The 20,109-nt window shown below is 34.9% G+C and overlaps 1 protein-coding gene across 4 annotated transcripts in view; it reads left to right on the top strand.

Annotated features, from left to right (window-relative positions):
* LOC112051229 (uncharacterized) overlaps window positions 1-20,109 on the top strand; it is a 37,737-nt gene that overhangs the window by 8,305 nt on the left and 9,323 nt on the right. For 2 of the 4 annotated variants that reach the window (XM_024089780.2, XM_024089779.2), the window contains exons 2-3: window positions 7,529-7,850; window positions 19,956-20,096. In XM_024089780.2, the coding sequence (XP_023945548.1) occupies window positions 7,682-7,850; window positions 19,956-20,096 (310 nt within the window). In that variant the 5' untranslated portion in view covers window positions 7,529-7,681. Of the gene's footprint in view, window positions 1-6,388; window positions 6,548-7,528; window positions 7,851-19,955; window positions 20,097-20,109 lie in introns of those variants that run through there. The other 2 variants (XM_052890105.1, XM_024089781.2) reach the window with 2 other exon arrangements.

The raw sequence follows: 20,109 nt of genomic DNA on the forward strand, positions 1-20,109 counted from the left end.
TGAAGCTTTTTAGTAATGAATAGGCTGAAAGGAAGGTCGTTCGTTCACAACACAATCAACTCATTACATTAATACATCGCAGAACACCATTACATTCTAGAATGTCAATGTTAACATAAGAAATGTAAATTCATGGAATATTACCAACAAAGGGCATACAAAATGGCGTATTGACCGCCAGCACGCACTACACAGCATTATAAAAATACTAACAAAAGCTTTTTACATCAATGCCGTGTGCAAATAGCGAATCATGCAAAAATATTTTCACAAACAAACCAAACGTACTTAACAACAGGCCGTAAAGCTCATAATGGCTAGATCCTAGAGCTGTGCAATTATTAAAAAAATAAAGTCGAATTGATATTCTTCTTCTTGGTTCTATGGCTCCGCGCGTCGAGCGATTGAGCCAGTATCAAGTGCTTTTTTTTTTTTTTTTTTTTTTTTTTTTTTTTTTTTCCGTTATTTAAAACGAGGAAACTTGTTTAATTATAAAACTCGAAATTTTGAAGGTACGGAAATTTTAGAAAGGATCAGAAAAGGAAAGGAAATATAAAATAGAATACTTATACTGAATATTTACAATTAAATACTAATCATTCATTTTCAATACTATAAAACATATATTTACATAAAAAATTGTACATCTAAAAGTATTTACAACTTAATATCATTAATTAGGATAAAAGAGGAAAAAAGTTTATATATACAAGGTTTATCATAGGACAAGAGGATGTCAACGGAAGTAGGAAGTGGGATGTGGAAAAGAATAAGGTCCTTGTTAAATGATTCTCGATTAAATTTTGGACATGATAAAAATATGTGATTAAGGTCACCCACTTCACCACACTCGCACAAATCACTGCTCACAATTCCAAATTTCGCAAGTTGAACAGGAGAGCAAACGTGGCCCAAACGCATACGCGTCAAGATACATGTTACCCTCCTGCTCAATTTTATCCTTGAGAACCATGGCTTTGTCGGAATAAAGTTTTGTATCCTAGCAAAGGCTTTGCCCTTTGATTGGCTGGAAATTGACCAAGCCACTTTCCAGGACTCCTGAAGTGAACGTTTTGTCAGTGTACACAAATCAGAGGCGTAGTTACAATAGTCTGCCATATCTCCGCATGAAATAGCCTCATTGGCAAGCTGATCAGCACGTTCATTTCCAGGAATGCCTGAGTGACCTGGTACCCAGGAAAACACCACTGAATAGCCTTTTTCATTACATGTAAGTAGAAGTGTTCTAATTTTTAAAATAATATGATGAATTTGAGCAGACTTAAAAGGACATCTAGATAGAGCTAGCAGAGCACTCATAGAGTCCGTAAATATAATGGATTTCTTAAGTTTAGCAAGAAGAATATATTCAACAGATTTAAACAAACCAAGGCATTCTCCAGTAAATACAGATGATTCAGGTGGAAGTTTTATTTTCTGAACAATATTATATTGAAAATGAAAAACTCCAACTCCTACTATACCATCTGATGCATGCTTAGAAGCGTCACTATATATATAATGATAATCATTAAATTCATTTTCTTTTAATATGTTTACAAACAGAGGAGCTTCAAATTGATTTCTTGGAATATCTGGATTGATTCTAACATCCGGAGAGGTTATTAATGCATTATATTTAATACCGAAAGTAGGGTAACAATATGTACTATACATCGGCGCTTGTATGGAGCAAAATATTCGATAGCTTTTGATAAGACACGGGGGAGATTTATGGGACCAATACGAACAAGTGTCTGTAAATTCCAGAAGGAGTTGGAGTTTATTACGTAAAGGATGATATGAAAATTGCATAGCTTTAAATATATACCTATCAGATAGAAATTGTCGTCTTAAACATAAAGGTGGTTCAACACACTCTATTTGCATAGCATTGATAGGGCTAGATTTCATAGCTCCAAGGATGATCCTTAAAGCTTTGGCTTGTACGCAATCTAATTTACTAAGAGCTACGGCACTACATGGCTGTAGAACAAAAGTGGCGTAATCTAGCAAGCTACGAATTAAGGCATTATAAATAAGACGTAAGGATGCAGAATGAGCACCCCACCAGACACCAGTTAGACACCTGATCATATTTAGGTTTCTTTCACATTTAGTTACAATATAGTTACAGTGAGGAACTCCGGTAAGTTTGGAGTCTAAAATAACTCCCAAGAATTTTACCTCAGATTTTACAGGGATAGGATTATCCATATAAAGTACGTTAAACTCAGGAATGATTCTCTTTCTAGAAAATAAAACCACAGTACTTTTAGTAACCGATAATTCCAGACCATTGAGATTTAACCATTTATTTAATTTAAAAAGGGAAGACGATAAATATTTACTTGCATTTTGTATACACTTGTCCGAGATATATAGTAAGAGATCATCTGCGTATTGCAAGACGTTTACGTTTGTGTTTAAAAATATCTCTAAGTCACAAGTATATACATTATACAGCAATGGACTAAGGACCGACCCCTGCGGTAGGCCTCTCCATACCAGCCTTGAAAGTTGAGTACCGTTGTGTAGGTCTAATTTAATACATCTCTCAGAAAGCATATTGATGATAAATTTGATTAATATTTGGGGAACATGGAGGTCATGTAATTTATTGTGTAAGACGGAGATCAACACATTATCGTACGCTGAGCTAATGTCAAGAAAAGCCGCAAGAACTGCCTCATTCTTCGAGAATCCTAACCTAATATCCGAAACAAGTATACTAATATTGTCTATGGTGCTACGACCTTTTCTAAATCCCAGCTGATTGGCTGTCAAAATATTGTTATGTTCAATGAAAAATTCTAACCTATTTTTAACAAGATGCTCAACTAATTTGGCAAGAACAGAAGAGAGGGCAATTGGACGAAAAGAAGAAACATCAGAGGCTGGTTTATTAGGTTTTAATATGGGAACTATGATTTGTGTTTTCCAAGAAGAAGGAATGTTACCAGACAACATAATTGCATTAATAACACACAAATAATAGTTCAAAGAAGCGTCATTGCAGTTAATCAAGAATGAGTATGTAATACCGTCTTCGCCTGGAGATGAGTCTTTAACATAAGACAACACCCCTTTCAGTTCGGATAAACTAAAGGGGGCATTAAGGTCTGTATGACTACATGGTACAGAGTAAGGAATACAGCACTGGGCATTATTAAAGTTTGGAACATATGGAGGAGCCAACTTGTCTATAAATTGATCGGCTAGCTCAATTGGTAAGGTACCTGATGAAGATGAATAGAAAGCCGACTTAAATCTTCTAATATTTCTCCAAACTAACGATGGGCAAATATCTGGACTTATGGATTCGCAAAATCGTCTCCAACCCTCAAATTTCTTCTTTTTGAGAAGCTTGCTAGTTGAACGAGCTATTTGGGTATATATTTCAAAGTTCTCTGCAGTCATCACAGAACAATATTTTTTTTCAGCCTCTTTCCGTTGCTTGATGGCTATAGTGCACTCATGATCCCACCAAGGAGGAAATGGAATTTTACCCTGTCTATTACATTTTAATGGAAATAAAGTGTTAGCAGCATCAATTAAAATTTTAGTAAACTCATTTGAACATATTGTTTCATTACCACCATTAACAATAGGAAGACTAGATATCTTTTGATCAACATAATGTTTAAATGTATTCCAGTTATCTGGCAGTTTATGCTTTAGTTTAGAACTATATTGTAGATTAGAATAAGGGCTAGAGATAGGTAAAGTAAGTACAATAGGTGCATGATCACTGCCATAAGTGTGGTCAAGTACACTCCAGGATATCAGAGAGGCTAAACTTGGAGAGCAAAGTGACAAGTCTGGAGCACTAGGGCCTTCACCAGGACGAGTGCGTCGAGTTGGAGTCCCATCATTCAATATACATACATTTTGAGAATCTAAAATATCTGTCATCAATTCACCATAATAGTTAGTGTTAAAACTTCCCCATGATTGATTTTGACAGTTGAAATCCCCAAGTACTAAGTATGGGCAAGGCAAAGTAGATAATAATTGACTAAACTCATTATATAAGGAAGTGGAAGGGTGAGGTATGTACACAGAAATAATACAAATTTTATTTACAATCACAGCAATGGCATTAATGCCATCACTGAGAGGAGGGAGAGAAAAAATCTTATATGAAAAAGTGTTCTTAATGAGAATGGCCACTCCACCAAACCCATCAAATCTATCACTTCTTACAGTAACAAAACCAGAGATCCTAAAGGGAAACTCTGATTTTAACCATGTCTCAGAGAGACATATAGCCATAGGCTTATATTTATTTAATAAGTAAATAATATCTGTTTTTTTGCTAACAGCACTCCTACAGTTCCACTGAAGGATTTTGTGGTCCATTATTATTAAAGTTTTGGTTTAAAGCTGTCAGTAAAGAATTGGCGACGTTGGACGGTAAAAAGTTAGTATTTGAAAATGAACAACTAGAATTTGAAAGTAATTTGATAAGTTCCAAAATTATTTCAGCAATAGATTGCTGAGGGATTGTATTTGATCTCTGTTTTAAAACATAACCATCAGGCATTTGAGAATTGTGATTATTATATTCATTGTTAATTGTTTCATGCATGGAGCGGTCATACCCTCTGGTTTGTTTAGGAGGGGCACGACGTTGAGTGAAAACAGTTTTTTTATGAGAACTGTTAGATGCCATAGGTTCATATGATCCAAAGCTAGAGGCAGGGTGTTTTTCATCGGACTTGGGAGGAGAGGAAGCTGCTACATCAGCATACAATTTTGATGTTGGAGGGTGGATCTTGGCTGCTTCTGCATATGATAAACAGCTCTGGGCCATTGAAATTTTAATCTTTTGCTGTCTTGAGAACTCCGGACACACTTTACTAGTGGCAAAGTGGCGACCAGAGCAATGGAGACAGCAAGAGTTTTCATATATAACTGAACATGTTTCTGAGGTATGATCATCACCACATTTAAAACAACGTGGTTTTGATCTACAGAGGACTTTAGTGTGGCCAAATTTGCAGCAGTTATAGCACTGTATTGTGGGGAAAATATATAGTTCTACCGGGAGAGCTGTGTAACACATGTACACCCTTTTAGGTAGCACTTGTCCATCAAAAGTCAGTACTACCATGTTGGTGTTGGAGAATGAAATTTTGCCATCAGTTATATTTTTCTTTTTGATTCTCCTAACCTTGATAATTTGGCCACATCCTATAGGAACAGTGATATTTTCCTGAATTTCTTCCTCCGACCATTCCTGGGGCACACCTTTTACAATACCAACTCTTGTAATAGTGAAGCTAGGAATAAAAACTTTATAAGAAAGAGCAATTACAGAATTTTCAGTGAATAAATTTGCATCTTTATAATTTGTAAAAGCCATGGAAACTCTATTTCTGCCAATACGCTTTAAACTACCATTGACAATGTTCTTAATGTTAATTTTTTTCAAATCTTTACCAAATTGGATTGGGTGTAAAGTAACAGGGTCCGTTGGGGATGATGTTATTTTTTGGACGTGAACAGTGAAAGGGCCTGAGTCTGATTCCACATATTTTCTGTTTAGTGGTTTTGTACTTTGTGGAGGGAAGGAGGTCGGTAAGTCAGTTTTTTCACTATTTTCGTTATTTATTTCAGTAGGAACTGATTTATCATCGGAGTCATCAGAACATTTACACTGATCATATACTTTTCCGTCTTTACTTTTACGTTTTTTAGAGTTGCAATGTCTGCACCTTTTACGGGGTTTACTACGTTTCCGTTCAGATTTAGGAAGAAGACCATCCTCCGTGTCCATTGAAGAGTCCTCAATGGTAATATTATATGCTACAGAAGGTGTTTTAGTAAACGTTAAAGGAGGTCCAGGGCCGGTTCCCGGACCGCCGGGATCGTCTGGGGGATCGACCCCCATAGTATAGAAAAGACACTTACCAAATATTTAAATATGTATACTATTTACACAATTTTATATAAATAAGTAATAATAATAATAAACTAACAACTATTTTACACTCTACTGATCCACTTTACAATTATTTATAATCGAAAACCAAAAACACGTCCGCCAAATTAGAAGTTTCCCGCGCTTTTTTCCGAATTGATATTTCGTTTTTTCCAAATTCAAAAACAACCAAAGACAATCGTATTTTTTTTACTACATCACATACATTACCTACTTTTTCAATATATACGAGAATTTAATTTTTTTTAATTAAAACTTTTTCGAACCAATTTGAAAATTATTATCGAATTTTACTACTTCGCTGACTTTAAGCTTACTTGTTACATCACACAACAATCAAAGACGTCCTTAAACTTTGCGATACAAATCGAAAATTTGTTATCGAAAAGAGCGCTTTTAACCAAACGTCTCAAACAGAGTAAAGCGAAGGAAGAACATAATAAAAAAAAAAAAAAAAAATAATGTGGTGCCCAAAGATTTTTCTAGTGGCAACAATGATTTTCTTGTTTAACTCGGCAAGAGTTAACGCGTTTGGAATTTCTTCGTTCGGAAAAGCTAACACTGAACCGCCAAGGCCCCCTACCACCACACCGTCGCCCGGTAAGATTTTACGATAATATTAATGTTATATAATTCATGACGCTTCAGAAATAAATGGAACACGCAATCCACGCCACGCATTCGATTATACATCATGTCCAATACTATACATGGCTTCATAACGACTGTATAACGCTAGGGTACTGAAGGCAACTATTATACATTCCTTACATCATAACTTTGTGAGGTTTACAACTATACTCGATAAGACTGGGCTGTATGGCTTTTGACCTTTGCCTAATCTTATTTTAGGAAAACCATTGGCATACAAAATATGTATTTTAACGATCGAGTCTCGTCAATGTACCTTTAAGATAAGACTGGAATGTTTTTGATCTATCTGCTTTTAAAATTTATTGATAAGTAATTACGAAATTTTGAGGTAACAAATATTAAAAAAAAAAAACACAAAAAATCAAATAATGAAAAAAATATCAATACCCATATAAAAATTCTAATGATTTTGATTTTTATACCATTTAAGATGGAAATTCGATTGTATGTAATGGATGTTATACTCAAAAGACACAAAATGTAAGTATGTCAGTAACTCGAAATCATCATATTATGCTTTTATATGTGCTTTTAGGTGTACCAAAGTCGTACAATATATCGATGTAGCCATTTCTATGACAAAAGGCACATTTAGACTCCATTTACACAAACGACGGTAGGTATTAACTTTTCATACAAACAAAAAGTTATCTAGAAACAAAAAAAAAACGAAATTTTTAGACCTAATTAAAAAATACACCACATCTTGATACGCGACGTGAAATTAAAAAATATATGCTATATATTTTTTTTTTACTTTGGACTGGTAACGCGCCGAAATCTGATTACATTTTTAATTGACTAGCTTTTACATTCGATGTACAGAAATAAGATAACAAAATATTGGCACCTCACTTTTTTATATGAAAATACTTAGAAATACCTTTTTTACAATTAGAAAATTTACACGTTACCTTTTTTATACAGATAAAGTTACTTAAATTAGCAATATCACATTTTACTGCAACTTTTGCTACAAAAAAAAAAAGAAATTGTCTATAGCCAAAATTGGCTGTAGACTCTAAAATATCTAGTGAGCTGTCAAAGAATAGTAAACAGGCGCGTATATAGAGTTCTACTATGCATGTCTTTTGGCGAGTCGAGATGTGGTGCAGACAGCAAGCAGCGGCAGCCATCTTGCCATTATTACTCGCTGGTTGGCTGACGGGCGAATCCTCCGAGGCACTGACTACATTTGGAAAAAGTAACACAGACGCGCCGAAAAATGTTCAACCTACCCCGCCACCAGGTAAGACCATAGACAATATTTTTTTTTATGCAAAGGCCATTTTACATACAGCCTGTCACTAGCACATTCATTAAAAATATTCACTGTTAATGTACACTATTAATTAAGTTAATAACCTACTTTAAAAATATAAATAAGAATTATAAATGTGTGTTAATTATAAGTAAAAAGTTATATTTTAATGTTTGTTTAACAACTGCATAATTCAATAGTTTTATAATTTTCACAAGTGTGTATTTCACTATTTAATCGTAGCTTACAAATTCCAATGAACCGAGTCTACGATAGCCGGAATAATCTCATTTTAGGAAGGCTGAAAATTTCGTCATCCTATGGTCCTAACTCCTACTATTTATAAGTAATAAAAAAAAATCCACCACGGTACATAGACAATACAGACATCACTATGTAGTCCCAAAGTAAACGTATATAAACATATTTATTGAAAAAAGAAATACTTATCTATGTTAAGACTAGGCTGACAAACATTCAGCCTTCATATAATGAAGTTTATCTGGCAATCGCAGGCTGTCTTACAAAAAAAAAATTATACCTGTGTATCAATGTATTATAATATGTATTTAATTTTTATATTTCAAGAGATGTGGTCCACAGGTGAGTTTTCTATTTTTTTTTTATTAAAACAAAAATCCAACCTTCGTTTGGAAAGTGGTGGTGAACTTTATGTATTTGGAGTTAAGAACTTTATTTATTATACTATCCGAAGCCCAAGATAGCCTATGACACTCACATATAACGTGGCTTTCTAGTAGTTAAAGAATTTTCAAAATCGGTTCAGTAGATCCAGAGATTACCCTTTAAATATTTATAATAATATTTTATATGTTTAACACAGATTAATCAATAATAAGCAGATGAAGCGTACGGAACACGTCGGTGTCGTAGCCCCACCAAATACAAAATTAAAAAACGAATACAATCTCGAGTCAGTACGAAACGAAGCGTCGCATCCGTAACTTACAAATTCAAGAATGGTGTCTTGTTTTTTTAAATATTATAAAATCTATTGACAAAAACTAAAGAAATAAGAAGGAGTATTTTAATGATTATTATATTCATTTACGTAATTGTTGTTAGTGTTAAATTTTGAAATACATATTATAAATTCCTTGATATCCTGGATTTATTCTTTAATCTATGTATGTTAATAAAAAATACATCTACACTATTAAAAAAGGTAAAGTTTGTAATGTTATAGGGGGAAATCTCTAGGTAAGTATATTTCTACTGAACCGATTTTGAAAATTCTTTTATCACTAAAAAAACACTTTATTTGAGAATGTAATAGGCTAAATTTCATTTGCGAATTCTTACGGGGACGAGAACTACGAATGTGAAACCGCGAAGTGTCGGTTTTTTAAATTTTAAAATTAATGGAATAGCTGAAAAAAAAACATACCGATCAACTCGGGAACTTTTCGAAAGTCGGTTAAAAAAGAGTTTGTTACGTAACGATCGTTAGAGTCAATTCATTATTTATTAACGAATACCATCGCGTGTGGCCGCAAATTGAATATATTTTTGGAAATACAATTTGGGGGTCATTTATAAACCATTTATCATCAATTTGCTGTAAATCGAGTAATTATTCATTACATCTTTGGAACCTTATTAATGTTAAAGTAAAAAAAAAATATATGAACGGTTGATAAGACAAAAATAGTAGTTTCGGAGAAAAACGGCATTGAAAGATATTTTTTTTTAATTTCCAAAAAAAATCTTACCCCCCATAAGTGCCCCCTATATTCAAATTTTACCTATTCACGATACATCCCTGTATTTGGGTCACACCAATTTATATGTGTAGCAAATTTCAACTGGATTGGTTTGGTACATTCGGAGAAAACAGACAGACATTAAAATGTGCGTGAGTGATATTATAAGGGTTCCGTTTTTGTGCTACGTACGTTCGGAACCCTAAAAAACATTTTGGACTTACTTAACTAAAAGTTTTGACATTTTTGGACATCACAATTGAATTTATCTCGTTTGTAGCTCCCGTTTTTGTTTGCATTGGAACTACTAAATGTAAAAATTCTTACACCCTCTAATAAGCCACGTTATTTGTGAGTGTCACAGACTATATTTTATCTTTGCAATTATCACGGGAACGGGAACTACACGAGTTTAAAATATGTGGAAAGATTTGATAGTCTGTTTGCTTGGATTGAGTAGGCTCTGTAACTATTAGACCGATTTGTAGAATTCTTTCACCAATAGAAAGCTACATTATCTGGGAATAACATGGGTTATATGTTATCATAGTTCTCCAATCACTAATAATGAAAACCAGCGCCAAGTCTTTTATGCAATTTTTTGCAATTCATTACGCTGTAAGTCTATTCTATTTGGTGTCACAGACAGTCATTATGTAAAATAGGGTGTAGGGTCATTGTGGCTACAGTGGGTCATGTGGGAACACTTGGTCGGCAATATATTGGTGAAAAAGAGACGGTCTATAGTTGCGTCTCTTTCACATTATATTCGCGCTCCAACATGACTCACGCCAAGCTTGCCAGTGGATCGCTAGGAAGCGTTTTAAACGGTACAGGAATTAGTTTGTGTTTTGTGACTGCAAAAGTAGAAAAAATACGTAAGTTTTAATTTTTATTTCTTCCATAGTTATAAATGTTAGAAGTTAGTTAAAGTTTTTATGTTTTAAGTACTTATTAAGGTCTCATTTGATAGTAAATTGAGCTAGCTTTCTCAATGAAGTATTCTGTTATTGCGTCGTTAAATTAAAATGGCGTGGGTGGTACACAGTGAGTCGTTTCCAAAGTGGGCACAGTGAGTCGACCCACTGTGGACCTATTGAAATAATCTATATTCTATACTAACATTTTAAAGTGGAAAGATTTGTATTTTCGTAGGTAACAAATAAACCCACAAACTACTAGACCGATTTGAAAAATTCTTTCAATAGAAAGCTACATTATCAGGGAGTAAAATAGGCTTTATATTATCACCTTTTTCCTATGGGAATTAGAACTGCGAGGTTCTTCTATTTCTATATAATATTGGGATCGATGGCTTAACGTGCTCTCCAGGGCAAAGGACGTAACACCACCAACTTAACATCTCCATATTGTAAGTTTATTTAACAGAATGCCAAAGAAACGCCCGTTATGTAGGAAAATAGGTAATCATACAGAAGAAGATATGAAAAAAGCTCTTCAAGATGTCAAATCAGGGAAAAAATACTTGCTGTTGCTAGAGAACAGAAAATTCCATTTTCGACGTTACAACATTATGCAGCCAAAGTTAAAGCATCACAAGTCCACAACCACAAGTCCTGAAAATGTGAGACTTGTACCAGAGTTAACAGAGTTTTCACGGATGAGCAAGAACAAGCATTAAAGGAGTATTATCAAAATTGCGCTCTTATGTTCTCAAATCGATATCCGTTAGTTGGTATTTGGAAAGGTTTTTATTTAATTTTATGTTTTGGTGACAATAATGTTATTACAAAAATCTCAAATGTGATTTATAGGTTAGGTAAAAAACGAAAGAGCTTTTAAATTGTTAAGTGGCTAAAGTAAAAAGTCTAGAAGCTAAGAATCATTTGTTTTGTTTAAAATTTATAATGTGGTTTTATGTTGGTTATATTTGAATGAATGAATATTATTATTATATTTGTTTATAAAGAAGAAGAACTTCATTTACTTTGACATTTTACATATGAAGACTTTTGGTTGACTAGTTAAGAATACTACATTTAAAAAAATCTGTTTGTCATAATATTAAAGGATTAATAATATGTTAAACAAAGTCTAAATACAGTTTTTATACATAGATAAAAAATATTACCTTTTATTTTAGGTTAAACACCCAACTGACCCACTGTGACCTGAAAACTGACTCACTGTATACACTATATAGGACACAGTGGATCAAAAGCCATTTTTTAAAAAAATATATATTTTTCAAAAACTATTAAGTATAATACATATATTTGTATACCGAAACGCAGCCAATTAGTCTACCTTTCTTCCACTAAAGTTTGTCATCGATAGCTTTTATGGTTTTTGAGATATTTGACTCGGAAAAAAGGGTGACCCACTGTTCCCACAATCACCCTACTGTTTGTGTCGCTAAGTGAATAAACATATTTTTATTCTTTCAATAACATTTTGTTATAGGCAGTAATATTTACTGTGACATTCCGCTTTGACCTTCAACAAACAATAAAACAAAGCAAATAAACTATATATACGTACCTATTATTACGCCGTTACTTCATATCAGACCCTGGTACAGACCGCTCGAATCATAAAAACTCAGACTAACAATAACTTACAGCATTTTTTGCAATGTTACATTCCGAACACGACATTCGGAAACGGAATGAGATTTAAATAAAATGGGCATAGACAAAACGATAACATAGAGAGGACATTACTTTTAGGACGCCATTTTATTTTGCCTGTTATGTCCTAAAAACACCTATCAATGATATTAGATACTGTTAGATGTTGCTAGCGCATTAAAAATAAGGCGCTCAAAAGAGGAAATTTCCACATGTCAACGTTAGTTGTAGTCAACAACGAACTTAATTTAAACAAACCTAAATATCGTCTACAATGTCGAGTTGTGTGTTCAGGAAGTGTAAAAACTATAATATACATAAATATATAATGGAATTAAAGACAAAGTTGTGCATGTGTGCGCTCAGTGTTGTAGCCTATTGTTCGGATCACTTTTTGCGGTGATTTTGGAGGGATGTAACAGATCTATAGTATAAAATTATCATTGACACCTATATACTATACAGTCTATATACTATACTATATACTATAGTTTATAGTATAAACGAATAGCACACTAATCTCAGCAAACCCCTTCCATAATTTGAAATTATGATGTTCATTGAAAATAAGAAATATGTTATTCTTCTGTGTTTGAAAAATATACTTAAATGCCTTATTTTAGAGTTGAAAATGTTTAATTCTTTACAAATAAGTTGGTACATATTATTTTTTATTGACACGGATATAAGGATTTCTTTCGATAAAGTTCTATTTTGTCACTGGTGATCTTTTGTTTTTAAAAGAAAATCGAATTTACATTAAAATACTTTAATAGAGCTCATATTATAGAGTAAATTTTAGAACTTGTTTGGCAACAGTGCTATAGTACAAACTAAAGTTTACTCTATGTAATCGTTATTAAAGTCCATTTTCTTATAATACTAACACATAAGCGTACGTCTTCATATTTGAGGATACGCGAGCCACGCCGCCTTGGTTCTTCTGTTATAGAGCGTTATCACCATGTTCAAAGTTATGGCGATCCCCAATATATGCCCTTATTACAAAAAATGATCCCGATAATTTCAAAAAAAATCAGGATCTAAATATGCGGTTAAAAACAGGGTACATCCAAGGTACATCTAGTAAAAACGATTAATCAAACTTAAATACCTACACCTTGAGTTCACCATAGACAATATAAATTATTCTGTTTGACATTTGGAATCAAGATTCAAGATGGCCGCGGTGTGTTGCCGTGACCTGGGAGCGTACCTACATTTACACTTTTTCTCCTTGAATTATTTAAATTTTATTACGAACTAGCGGGCGCCCGCGACTTTGTCCGCGTGAAATTTAGTTTTTCACAAATCCCTCGGGAACCATGGATTTTTTCGGGATGAAAAGTTGCCTATGTGTTAATCCAGAGTAAATCTATTTTCATTCCAAATTTCAGCCAAATTGGTTTAAAATTGACAAAGTTTCATACAAACTTTCTTTCCCTATTTTATCCCCTAGGGGGTAGAATTGATCAAAATCCTATCTTAGCGGATGCCTACGTCATTACATCTACCTGCATGACAAATTTCAGCCCGATCCGTCCAGTGGTTTGGGCTGTGTGTTGATAAATCACTATGTCAGTCAGGCACCTTTGAGTTTTATATATTTAGATTTGTAATGAGAGGGGCATTTTTATAAAAAAAACATTATGAGCTTGCTTGCCAGACGTGAAATGTTGCGAATGTAGCGAAAAAATTATCTACAGTAATATTATTTTGTAGTTACTAACCCTAGAAGCCGTGATAGCCCAGTCGATATGACCTCGGCCTCCGATTCCGGAGGGTGTGGGTTCGAATCCGGCCCGGGGCATGCACCTCCAACTTTTCAGTTGTGTGCGTTTTAAGAAATTAAATATCACGTGTCTCAAACGGTGAAGGAAAACATTGTGAGGAAACCTGCATACCTGAGAATTTTCACAATTCTCTGCGTGTGTGAAGTCTGCCAATCCGCATTGGGCCAGCGTGGTAGACTATTGGCCTAACCCCTCTCATTCTGAGAGGAGACTCGAGCTCAGCAGTGAGCCGAATATGGGTTGATAATGATGATGATGATGATGAGTTACTAAACCGATTTTGAAAATTATTTTACCAATAGAAATATTTGCGAGTATCACAGGCTATATTATAAACCAGTATTCCCACGGGAACGAAAACTGCAAGCCGTCTACTAAATTATTTTCAAGTACCGCTTGTATTAGAATTTTCACCTTCAGTGGAAAGGTCAAAATTTTGGTGCAAACCATAAACAAAATACTTTGGTAGGTTAAGTATATAATTAAATATTATTTGGCGCCAACAATATTATATTTAAAACTAAAAATACACCGTCATTTTGTGAACGGAAGTTGGACGTAAAATGTCAGATAAGCTTAGGGTTGCCAGTACTGCTTTTGCCTTTTAGAAGATCGACCTATAGACAACTAGAAGTATTTTTCTGATTGTGTAAGTTCTGTAAGGTTTTGGCGCAGAAGCATCTACCGATGCGTGGTGGCTTTACAAAACGGAGGTCCTGGGTACCCGGCTGAGCCGATTGAGATTTTCTTAATTGGTCCAGGTCTGGCTGGTCAGAGCCTTCGGCCATAGCTACCACCCTGCCAGCAAAGACGTGCCGCCAAGCGATTTAGCGTGAACATTTGTTTTCTGTGGTTCAGGTACGATGTCGTGTAGAAACCGAAAAGGGGTGCGGATTTTCATCCTCCTCCTAACAAGTTAGCCTGCTTCCATCTTAGACTGCATCATCATTTACCATCAGGTGAGATTGTAGTCAAGGGCTAACTTGTAAAGAATAAAAAAAAGACTCTGACCTCGGATCAATTACCAAAGGACCTAGACATTACCCCTCTGTCAAGGTATATGATCACGATCTAAAGTGTGATTCAAAGAATGGTTCGTTGTTTTAAAATTACACGTGTTACGATTTAAATCTATAAAAAAAACTTTTGTTTAGTTGGGTTTTTTACGATGTCCCGCTTTCGACGAAAGAATCCCGCTTTTTCACTCAAAATGTTCCTAATCCCGATTTGGCAACAAAAAATATGGTATAGTGACAACCCTACATGAAAGAAAACGCCGGATGTGAAGAAATATAGCTAAGCGTTTTCTAGAGGGAACTTTACTTACAAAATCTTTTTTCTTTATTTATACCTAAACACAATGATATTTATACTATAGACAGGGCACTGGTGCATCAAAACTGAGACGGATAAATGTGCATAATTGTCTTAATTTCATTTTGTCGCTTATTAGACAACGAAAGTTATTCAAACACGTAATACCTAAATATTGTCTGCAATGTCGAGTTGTGTGTTTAGGAAGTGTAAAAATATGAGACGAATATCTTAACATTCCATGGATTAACCGCCGGGTCCATCGCGTGGTAGAGAGAAAAACTCCGAGCAGAGTCCTGAACTTGTGACTACAGGATGCAGGGTTAAGGAATTCCTTGACAATCAACACTCCCTGTTCTCTGCTCGTGTTGTTCTCCCTGCCGCCACATTTGGTAAGATCCTATTAGAGCAGCTTTGGATACTCGTTCTAATATAGAACTAGCTGCACTTCTAGAGAGGCCAAGGTCTTTAAGCAAGTTATAGAGATATTTTGCTGGTAATCCTCTCGCACCTACTTCTACTGCGTACAGACTAAGTATATAGCAATTTTTAGTTACTTAATTTGTTAGGTCATATATACTTGAATATATAATATAAATAAACACAAAAATGTGCATGTGTGCGCTTTTGTAGGCACGTAACATATAGTGTAGAATATTGACAGATAGAAAATAGGCTGATAATGTGAGAAATTAATAACTGAATTCCTATTATCAACTTTAAACCTTTTGTGGTATGGTTTACTTTTCAACAACATTGATTTCATCGTAAAACTTAAAATAGTATTAAAGAAAAATCAACTCTATTCTAATTGTAAAAGAGCTTAATATCCAACAAATATTTTTATGTAGATAACCTAACACACAGTTGATGGTTTTGCTATAGAAAATTTAACTTTAAGTGCATGATTTTAGAGTTCATTTTTGAACGTTCTTTATTTATACAGATAACCTTACACATAGATCCTACTATAGAGATATCAGCGTCGGCCTCTGTTGCGGAACTAACCTACCAATTAAATACGTTCAGGACTTTTGAGCTTTTAAGGTTAAGTTTCACTAACAAGACTCGCGAAATGTCTTTGTGGCTTGCAACTATCCATTATACATTTAACCACGTCAAACGGCTTATCTATTTAATCTTACATCCCTCTTTACTAAAATTCATAAAAATCGGTATATTTGTGAGAAAGTTAAACAGACACACAAGCTAATAATGATAATACAAAATGTCTGGTTTATTTTTATAAAGAAAAAAAAGGAAAATGCGTTTAACAACGAGGTACTTGATTTTTTGTTCATTACAAATAGACTCCGGAACTAATGGGCCGTTTAAAAAAAACTATGGCTAATTTAAAACTGCATTATCAGCAAGTAACATTACCTATATTTTACTGTATACCCACGGGAATAAGAACTACGAAGATAAAATCGCGGGAGGTTTGCTAATATACCTAATAGAAAATAATTATATCACACGATTATTTTGATGCTGTAGATCCATTAAAAAATCACCCAGTATAAAAAATAACATACTTACGCAAATTAATTCCTGCTAACACAAAATGTCTGGCTAGTGAAACCGCACCTAATGCCAGGTCACTTTACCCTGGTCGGCGGTGGATGCAAATCTCCGCTTCCGTACACTATCGCGGCCATCACTCTTACAAGTAGGTTAAGGTGGACGCTATATAGTTATTATGGATCTAATTTTACCTTACTTACTACAATACAGCTATTTATTTCCTACTTTTACCTGAAAAGGTCTTGGAAAGTCAGCAATCTTATAGATTTTGTAGGAATTTCTATTTGACTATCTCATACGTTTCTTTGTTTTTTTTTTTGTAGTCATCTTATTTTTTACATGTTTTGTGCAAATAAACGATGATTACGATTATGATTATGAGGTTTACTGATATACTCAGGCCAAAACACCCTTAGCGAACGGCCCTCTAAGCCGAGGTCCGAGTCTCAGAGGAGACGCCCTTAGAGAGTCGTCCCGCCCATCTACTCTGCTTCTGCCTTCGGGCCCCATCAGGCGATGCTTCTGCGCTCGCCCAAACCCCCCGGTGACGCTGCTGAGATCCCATAAGGAGCCTACGGCACTTACACAATCAGAAAAAAAAGACATTAATTCCTGCTAACACAAAATGTCTGGCTAGCGAAACCGTACCCAACGACTAACCACCTTACCCTGGTCTGCGGTGGATGCAAATCGCTGCTTCCGTACACTATCGCGGCCATCACTCTTACAAGTAGGTTAAGGTGGGCGCTATATAGTTATTATGCATCTAATTTTACCTTACCTACTTGCATTAAATCGATTAAGAGAACTGTTCGTAGACAAAGAAGTCAATAGACAACTGATTTTCACGCCGGTGTAAGTCACAAGATATAATATTAAAAAAAAAAGATTCCGACGAATTGACAACCTTTTCCTTTTTTTGAAGTCGGTTAAAAATGAAAATGATATAACATAATATTGTAAATGTTGAAAAACCCCCGAAGGTTATAAAATTATCAATTACACTCTCGATCAAGTCATCAATATTCTCTTTCAGTGCGCTTTCATTTGAGACCCCACTCGAGTATATTTGCAGACATTCGGTTATTCTTCCCCACTTTCACCCCCCACAACTTTTAAACGGCTCAACCAATTTTCATCAAAACATGTCTAAAAACACTAGTAACTAATAATTTCGTGACCTGCGGGGGTTTTTTTAAATTTTCAATTTTATTAGATACTAGTAGACGCCACACGGTTTCACCCGCGTGATTCCCGTTCCCGTAGTAAATAGGGGATAATACATACATAGCCTATAGCCTTCCTCAATAAAAGGGCTGTCAAACACTGAAAGAATTTTTCAAATCGGACCAGTAGTTCCTGAGATTAGCGCGTTCAATCAAACAAACAAACTATTCAGCTTTATATATTAGTATAGATTGGTGAATATTTTTTCAAATAGGTACATTCACATTTTACAAACAAACAAATTAATAATCAAATAGGTATTTCGTCTTAACAATATTAGCATTAAAAATATAGATATAATATTGTCTAGTTTCCAAAAATAGACTCAATTTCAGGGCAAAAGGTTTCGTGTAAGCGTAATATGCAAATATGTTGGTACGATAATAAATGATACACTTGTAATTACAGAACCCATACTTTTGCCTTTCAAATTTTGACGAAACAAAGAAATTATAATATGAAACTTTTTGATTTATGAAACGCCCTTCCGATGTTATTGTTCTTTTTTTTAATTATTTGTTATAAATGTACCTATTTATTAATAAAAGTATTTTTAAAAAGTGAACTATAAAAGTAGGTATAGTCTTTTTCATTAAAGAAGTCGCGGTATTAATGTCTTAATGGCGCCCATTGTCATTTGGTAATGGCGGTCTTACAGTGGAGTTTATAAACTTTGTAGGGGTACCAGATCATTCAGCCGCTGAGTGTCGAAATTAACCTCTATTTGTTTGAGAATTTGACACTCAGCGCATGAATGATCCCCTAGGGGTGCCCCTACAACGTCTATGAATTACGCCGTTATTGTCATTTGTGTAAGGCGCTGTCAATTTGAGTTCAGGTTTTAAACTGCGGGACTTCTTTCATGAAAAGGACTCTACTTATTAAGTTTAGGTATTTATTATATGTTTTTACGTTCCATTACAAAGAGAAAAAGACATACGCGTGTCGCGAAGCTGAAGTGGCAATGTGCATATACTTTGAAGAGCAGATGGAGGTTGGGGTCCCAAAGTGCTGGAATGGCGACCCCACACTAGTAAGCGCAGTGTTGGCCGACCCCCCACCAGGTGGACTGACGACATCAAGCGAGTCGCAGACATTCGCTGGATGCAGGCGGCTCAGTATCGTGATGTTTGGAAGTGCCTACAAAAGGCCTACGTCCTGCAGTGGACGTCCATCGGCTGATATGATGATGATGATTATGATTTATTATAACCGGATGATTAAGCTGTCAGGGGTAGTTTACATCGGCAGCTAACCTGTGGCCTAATTCACTATTTTGGTCTTTATTATCAACTGAAGTGGACAACAAAGTGTCATCTATATACTATATGATATAGATAGATAGATATATATGCACCGTAAGCACCGGATGACATTTGTAATTCAATCAAAAAAAAACATCCACATAGTACTATGATACATAGTACTATGTGGATGACATTTTGTTAATTGATTTGTTTTTTATTTTGATGGGTTGACTCAGACCATTGTATAGGACCTGCCTCGCTAGACGTTACTTTTCTGTCAAAGTATATGATCAACGATCTAATTATAAAAACTGTCTTAGTATAAACGATTATAAAAACTGTCTCTATAGAATCGACGTTAAATAATTGTAATCGTGTTAGTCGGTTAAAGAGCTCCGTAAGAAATCCTTTTTGTGCAATTGAGTTGTGTAAAAAACGGGCAAAAACTTCTAGTTTAGTATAAGATATATGCAAAATCTAAGCTCGTTTTCCTCAGAAAATGACAAACAATTTTGTTCGTGACTATGAGTGCGATACAGGTCCTTCTATAATTGGTCTGAGTGGGTTGATAATAAAATCCAAAATAAGAAATAGGCCATCTGTTGTGACGGAGTCTCTTTTTAGCTTGCTTATACACTTCACAAGATGAATTAATAATGCGTCCTGTTCACAGCTCGTGCGTGCAACCGACAAGCGGAGTGTCTAGGTGTGAGCACCGCATCGTGCGTCCGGACGCACTTCGACCCTGTCACGCGCTGCCTCTGCGGTGACAATTCCCCGCCGCTCAACGGACGCTGCGAGCCCGTGTCCAAGTGTGAGTCCGTCGC

The sequence above is a fragment of the Bicyclus anynana genome, chromosome 27 (genome assembly GCF_947172395.1).
Source record: "Bicyclus anynana chromosome 27, ilBicAnyn1.1, whole genome shotgun sequence".
NCBI classification, from domain to species: domain Eukaryota; kingdom Metazoa; phylum Arthropoda; class Insecta; order Lepidoptera; family Nymphalidae; genus Bicyclus; species Bicyclus anynana.